A 7,771-nucleotide genomic window follows, 5' to 3' on the forward strand; every position below is an offset into this window, starting at 1 on the left:
TTCTTTTTTTTTTCTAGAAAGTTTCCTGCATAGCATGGTACTCATTTTCTAGACTCCAACTTCAATTCAATGTTTATTGCAAGTAGCTTGGGTATATAAGGCTTGCAGATGCAGGCCATCACTTAAGAGATTAAAGCCCAACAAGACTACCGTTTAGACCACTTCATGCATGGGAAATCAAGTACCTTCAAGTTATTAAGGCTGATCTCACTAGTGCTCCTGGAGCACGGACTGAACAGTTTGCCCGTTTAGATATTGAGATGAGTTAATTTTTGTTATAAATAATAGTGAATTGAAATAATAGAATAAATTTCAGAAGACTCATCTAAAATAAATTTAGATGTGTTTAAATATTAAGATGAGTTTGATATATTTATGGAAAGTTAAAAAAAGTTATGGGTCTCGCATGTAAAAATATGCTTAGTTGAAAAAGGTCGTGAGTTTCACATGTAAAGAAGTTTTGAATTGAGATGAATTTAGTGATTTGAAATTTGAGTATTTGAATGTTAAACTTAACTTAAAATTAGACTGAAGTGAGATCAAATTCCAAACGGGCCTTATTCGACTCTTCTTTGAAGGCTGGCTTGCATGACTCAAGACTGTAAAACCGGCCGAACTGATCTGTGTACTGACTACTGATCTATTCATTTACTGCATAGGCGCGCATCTCACTTAATAGTAAACTGCCGAGCAAAAAATATAATATATAGTAATTGATAAGGATAAAGTTCAATCTATAATAACTGATATTCAAATTACGTAACTTACCGAAGATATCGTACGTAATTTGGTGGTCGAAGTGGTTCTCTGTTTTACTTTTTCACGTTGTTCTGCAGCAGTTACCTTTTACACTTAAGTTTAAATTCTTGTAAATCTTATCCTTTGTAACAACTTTACTTATATATATGAATACGAATGCATACGTATTTGGTAAGCAATTCTAGATTTATTTTAGTTCTTTCATGGTATCAGAAACTCCTATAGCTAACGCTTCCTTTGATCCTATGGCTGCTACTACGGACTCTTCGTCATCTTTTGCTACATTTCACCTTCCAGCTCAAGTTATTTCCATAAAACTTGATGGAACTAACTTCCTTGCCTGGAGTGCTCAATTGCTTCCTCTGTTTCGAAGCTATGGACTCATGGGAATCATTGATGGTTCCGATCTTTGTCCACCTCGTTTTTCCAGCAATGAACAAAAGGCCCAAAGTATTCTTAACCCTGCTTATATGGCTTGGCAGTATAAGGACCAAACGGTACTTGGCTGGATTATTTCTTCTTTGTCTCTTGCAGTGGTCTCCACCATTTATGGACTTGACACTTCTCGGCTTGCTTGGCAAGCTCTTGGCGCACAATTTGCTGCGCCCTCGACATCTCGTATCTCTCTTATCAAGAGAAAGCTGCAAACTTTACAGCAAGGCTCCTTGTCTTGCCAAAATTTTTTGGATGACGTTAAGTCTCTTGCTGATGAATTATCTGCTGTTGGAAAATTGATTGATGATTCTGATTTAATTCTCTCTGTTCTCAATGGTCTCAATTCCTCTTTTCACTCATTTGTGACAACATATATGCTTCTCACAAAAGAGAAATCTATGTCTTTTTCAAATTTCCATGCAGAGTTACTAAACCATGATCTAATGCAAAAATTTCATAACCAGTCTCTCCACTCTAAGGCAGTTCCCTATGCTCTCTACTCGCATAAACCTGGTTCTAAATCAGGTTCTCGGCACAACAGTAACAAATCTCGTTTCTCAGGAATATCTAAAGGCTCGAGTAATTCTTCTAGCCAGTTTCGACAGCCATTACCTCACCTTCCATCCTCACCTTCAACTGCCCGTGTTCCGTCTGAGTCGCGTTCCCGATCCCCATGTCAGATCTGCAAATGCGAGGGACATCAGGCCTTGGATTGCTTTAATCGCATGAACTACTCCTTCCAGGGACGTCATCCTCCTACTGAATTAGCTGCTATGGTTGCTGAGGCAAATACGACTTATTTAAATCAGCATCAATGGTATGCCGACAATGGTGCTAATATTCATGTTACCTCCGATATTGCCAATCTTGCGACTTCTCAACCTTATGAAGGTGATGACTCCGTGGGTGTAGGTAACGGGACAAGTTTGCTTATATCTCGTACTGGCAATGCTTCCATTAAAACATCTTCATCTACGCTTGCCTTGAATAATGTTGCTTATTGTCCTAAAGCTTCCGCTCATCTTCTCTCTATCAATAAATTTTGTAATGATAATAATGTTCATTTTGAACTTACTGGTTCTGATTTTTCTGTGAAGGATATCCTGACGGGGAACACGCTACTGACGAGACCAAGTGATAATGGATTGTACCCAATCAACCTTCGTCAACTATCATCACCAAAATTGCATGCTCTCACAATGACTGTTGGCGTCAAGGCTTCTACCTCCACTGGGCATTGTCGCTAGGGACATCCTTCCACATCAATTCTTCATCGTGTCATTTCTAATTTTTCTCTTCCAGTTAGTGATTCAATAAATAAATCATCCATTTGTGTGTCTTGTCAACTTAGAAAGTCCAAACAGTTGCCATTCTCTGATTCTTCAAGAGAATCAACTACTCATTTAGAACTAATTCATTCTGATGTTTGGTCCACATCCACTCCTTATTTGAGTGGTTGTCGCTATTATATAATTTTCATTGATGACTTCACCCGTTTTTGTTGGATGTTTCCTATTTCAAATAAATCCGATATTTACTCTACATTTGTTAAATTCAAGCTTTTAGTGGAAAAACAATTTAATTCCACCATTAAACAATTTCAAATCGATAATGGTGGTGAATATTGTTCTACTATCTTTAAGCAATTTCTGAGTGCTAATGGAATTTTTCATCGATTATCATGCCCTCATACGTCTCAACAAAATGACATCGTCGAGAGGAAACATCGTCATATTATAGAAATGGGACTTACTCTTCTCTCTCAATCAGGATTATCTAAGAAATTTTGGGTTGATGCGTTCTTAACCGCTACTTATATAATTAATCGCTTACCTACGAAGGTTCTTGATTATTTATCACCTTATGAACGAATTTTTCATCTCCCTCCCGACTTCACATATTTTCGAGCATTTGGCTGTCAATGTTTTCCATGCCTTCGTCCTTATACAAATGATAAATTATCATATCGTAGCACACCTTGCATTTTCATTGAGTATTTTTCTAATCATAAAGGTTTTCGGTGTTTTGACCCTTCCTTTAGACGAGTTTATATATCTCGCAACGTGATTTTTGACGAAGGTAAGTTTCTAGCTCATGTACAATCCACTGTCACGGGTCCTGCCAGCTGTGTACACCCTTCAGGTAATTCTCCAAGTTTACTTTTTGCCCCTCATTCATTTCCTTTTACTTTTTTCCCTGTTTCATCTAATATTCCAAAGACTTCTTCCCCAAATATCTCACACGATATTGACTCACCCGATACCCATTTCCCCTCTTCTCTCCCATCTCTCAATTCTGACCAAACCGAAACTCAGATTACCTCTCCCACTTCCACTGCACCTTCTTCTTCTCATCTCCCTGAACCACAAAACAATGTATCTCCTAAACCCCAAATTGATGGCTCACCTGTTCTTGTGCCTCCCTCGCATCGAGTTACTAGATCCCAAACCGGTCCTTAAGCCACGTAGCTTTCCCGATTTTAAGCTATATTCTACTCGTCATCCTCTTCAAGCATTACATACAGGTGTAGTTATCTCTGAACCTCGTTCCTATGCTCACGCGGCGTCTCAACCCGAATGGCTTGCAGCAATGGAAAGTGAGTTTTAGGCCTTATTAAAGAATGAAACATGGTCATTGTGTTCTCCACCACATGGTAAAAATGTGGTCCCTTGCAAATGGGTCTTTAAGCTCAAGCGGTGACCTGATGGCAGTATTGAACGTCACAAGGCCAGACTAGTTGCTGTTGGTTATCTTCAGAGAAGTGGTATTGATTTTCATGGTACATTTAGCTCGGTCATTAAACCTTCCACTGTTCGTATGGTTCTTGCACTTGCCGTTTCTTTCAATTGGGAAATTCGACAACTTGATGTTTCTAATGCTTTTCTCCATGGCATTTTAGAAGAAGAGGTCTATATGAGTCAACCGAAAGGCTTTGAAGATCCGGTCCATCCTCAGTTTGTTTGTAAGCTTCATAAATCTCTCTATGGGTTGAAACAAGCCCCTCGGGCTTTGTTTAATCGACTATCCACGGCTCTGTTGGCACTTGGCTTTCAAAATTCACAAGTTGATCCTTCTTTATTTACGTATCATCTTGGAACAGTCCATGTGTTTTTATTAGTATATGTGGATGATATTCTTGTTACCTCAAATGATCGGGACTTCAGTACCTCTCTTATTTCTCAACTACAACTTGAGTTTGCTATGAAGGATCTCGGCTGACGTATTTCTTGGGTATTGAAGCCACACGCAATCCTTCAGGATTACATCTTCGGCAAACACGGTACATTATTGATCTTTTGGACCGTGTGAAACTGCTTGGTATCCGACCATATCGAGCACCCTGTGTCTCGGGGACCAAACTGTCCAAGTATGACGGAGAAACTCTTTAGGATCCTTCTGAATATTGGCAAACAGTGGGGGTTTTACAATATGTTACTCTCACACGGCCCAACATCTCGTACTCAGTGAATCAACTCTGTCAACACATGCAAGATCCAACCACGGCTCATTGGACAGCAGCCAAACGTGTGCTGCGATACTTGAAGAATACACTTGATTATGGTCTTTTCTACAAGCCTGGTTCCTTTGATATTATTGTTTATTGTGACTCTGATTGGGCTGATGATCCTGATGATAGAAGATCAACATGTGGTTATGGTGTTTACGTTGGACCCAATCTCATATCTTGGTCGGCTAAGAAACAACCTGTGGTGTCTAAATCAAGTACTGAAGTGGAATACTGGTGTTTAGCTTTCGTTACGGCTGAAGTTTATTGGTTGCACATGCTTTTGTGTGAGCTAAAGATTTCTCTTGATTCTGCTCCCGTTGCTTGGTGTGATAATATCAGTACTTTAGCTCTTGCCTTCAATCTAATTTTTCATGCACGATCTAAACATATTGAAGTGGACTACCATTTTGTCCGTGAAAAGGTGGCTAATCGAGATATTATTCTTCAACACGTTCCCAGTTCTCTCCAACCTGCAAATATCTTTACCAAGGGCCACACAGCTGATCGGTTCTGTTATCTCCGGGAGAAGCTCTCTGTTTCAGATCTCCCTGCTAGTTTACGGGGGAATGATAAGGATAAAGTTCAATCTATAATAACCGATATTCAAACTACGTAACTTACCGAAGATATCGTACGTAGTTTGGTGGTTAAAGTGGTTCTCTGTTTTACTTCTTCACGTTGTTCTGCAACAGTTACCTTTTACATGACTTAAGTTTAAATTCTTGTAAATCTTATCCTTTGTAACAACTTTACTCTTATATATGAATACGAATGCATACGTATCTGGTAAGCAATTCCAGATTTATTTTAGTTCTTTCAGTAATTAACTAGGGTACAGTATTTATGCATGATAGAGTTTAGATGGGGATTGGTGTGAGCACGATGTACAATAATAATATTGAACTCGGTTGGAAAGCATGACGTTTAAGGCCTTTGGCTTAGGGATTAGCTCCCTTCCTTTTCAAGCATCAAAAAGTGCGTTGGGTGAAACAAAAATCTTATATGATCATTGCTGTTTTGAGATGTTTTAAGAAATGTGTTTATTACAAAACCATGCATATTCCAGGCTCTGGCTAGCATATATGGTACTACGCACGTAACACTGATCATGTGCACACGAAAAATAAGTACTAGAAATATCCAGACCAAAAATAATTTATATCCCCATGACTCTTTCAATACCAGAGTGAATACTGGCGATCAAACTTTTTCTTCGTCACTGAGGATGATCTTCCAGCATCAGAAACACTCCTAAATCCAAATCCCTGATCATCATTGCCTCCAGAGGGACTAATGCCAGCAAGCTTTGAGCAAATTCCACTAATAAAACCATCCGCCTTTTCATCTTCAGAATCAAGCAAAAAACCCGTTTCTAGAACCTCAGGGCTATCCCATTGGTGTGATCCTACTGCATTAACATTCTTGTTTTTAAATGTGAAATATTTGCTACTCTCCTCATGATTGCGTGTTCCTTCTTCTGAATTAGAATCTTTTGTAGGTGATCGCAGTTGATCATGTTTGTTCAGCTCATATGTATCATTCCATGTGGGAGTACTTGTGGTAGAACACGACGAGAGAATTGAAGAAAACCTTGACGTTTCGGAGGAAGATGAGGGAGTAGTACTAGCAGTACTAGAGGAAGGAGAAGCCGTGTTTGGACTTCCAAATCCTTGGATTTCTTTTGTTATTTTGAGAGCTTTCAGACGCGCTTCTTTGAGTGCTATTCCTCCTCCTAGAAGTTTAAGTATCTCCTCTGATTTCTTCTGCATGCTGACGCCCCAGTTGAACCTAACATCATTCACCAGGATTTTGAAAATGAAAGCAAGCATATGATATAAAGCTAGTGCTATGCTAATGGCCTGTCGGCCAATATTATTGGCAATCCCTTAAAAGGAACAGTGCTCTAACGCCCTCAAATTTCCTGGAAAAGAAAAAAATAGCTCGTGCTATGTGTGTGTGTGTGTGTGTGTACATACATTTTACCAGAGAAACCTGAGGATTTTAAGGAATTACGTACCCCTTCTCATCTATGTGTTTAAATGTTCCAAGCTCTTGAATAATATCAGCATCACGTTGGAATTCTTCAGCCAAATCTTCAGGACCATGAGTTAGTAAGAACGCAAGAAGTACCAGTGATTTGTAGGATTGTCTCCATCGCTTCCAATCAATGCTATAGAACCTGCATTATTTCTATTTAACATTTAAGAATCGGTAGCAATTGGGGTCTTAACAGAACAAGCTGGGAATGTTGATGTATGCGTACGTGCGAATAAAGACTGTAAAATGGTCATGTAATGTTCAATAAAATCAACGTTTTTAGGCTAAAGTAAACAAACCCACCTTCTATGAAGAACATCAATAATTCTCCAATAATCATCCACCTCAAAGGATGCTTCAGCTATTCTTGTCATTGATCTAGCATCAGGGCTACATGGATCGTTATTTGTAGCTTCTTCGGCCAACCTTGAGAAACGAACATCAATCTGATACGTTATCGCAATGCAGGCCAGACAGACAAAACGGCGAATATACGTGTGTGTGTCTCTGAATCGAAACTAAAAAAAAAAAAAACCTTTTTGTATTGCTTTTAATGTCGTAACACAAGGGATAACTTTTCAGTACCAAACTATAGATCTCTACTTTAATTTTCCCTCTTTTCTATAAGGAAAAGTACCCTTCTGAAAAGAAAAAAAAAAAAAAAAAATCGTTTGGTTCGCAACAAATGACCTCTTTCATGCTTGGTGATCGATCTAACCATTCTCCCTCCCTCCCTCTGAGCTCTCTCTCTCTAGCTCTCTCTCTCTCCCTCTCTTGAATTCAAACGTCTCTCGTATATATAACAGACGAAAACAAGAAAGTTAGGGTTTATAACTAACTGATCATAATATTTAATTTTATAAGCGAACAAAAGGTATATATAGGCACTGTCAATCGGTAGTCTTGCATTACGCATGATCGATCACATGATGCACGCATGCTTCTTTTAGTCCTGTTCAGAAAGATATATAATTTATTTGCTATACATGCATGTATATGTGCGCGCGCGTGTTTATGAGTGTGATGAAAAGA

At 38.8% G+C, this 7,771-nt stretch overlaps 1 protein-coding gene across 1 annotated transcript; it reads right to left on the reverse strand.

Annotated features, from left to right (window-relative positions):
• Positions 1–5,682: 5,682 nt before the first annotated feature.
• On the reverse strand, positions 5,683–7,571 carry LOC108991196 (clathrin interactor 1). The gene is made up of 3 exons (XM_035691981.1): positions 7,043–7,571; positions 6,720–6,881; positions 5,683–6,490 (listed from the first exon to the last, which is right to left on the reverse strand). The coding sequence occupies exons 1-3, from the start codon at positions 7,111–7,113 to the stop codon at positions 5,878–5,880; spliced, it is 846 nt and encodes a 281-aa protein (XP_035547874.1). The 5' UTR covers positions 7,114–7,571; the 3' UTR covers positions 5,683–5,877.
• Positions 7,572–7,771: the final 200 nt, after the last annotated feature.

The sequence above is a fragment of the Juglans regia genome, chromosome 7, assembly GCF_001411555.2.
Source record: "Juglans regia cultivar Chandler chromosome 7, Walnut 2.0, whole genome shotgun sequence".
Classification (NCBI taxonomy): domain Eukaryota; kingdom Viridiplantae; phylum Streptophyta; class Magnoliopsida; order Fagales; family Juglandaceae; genus Juglans; species Juglans regia.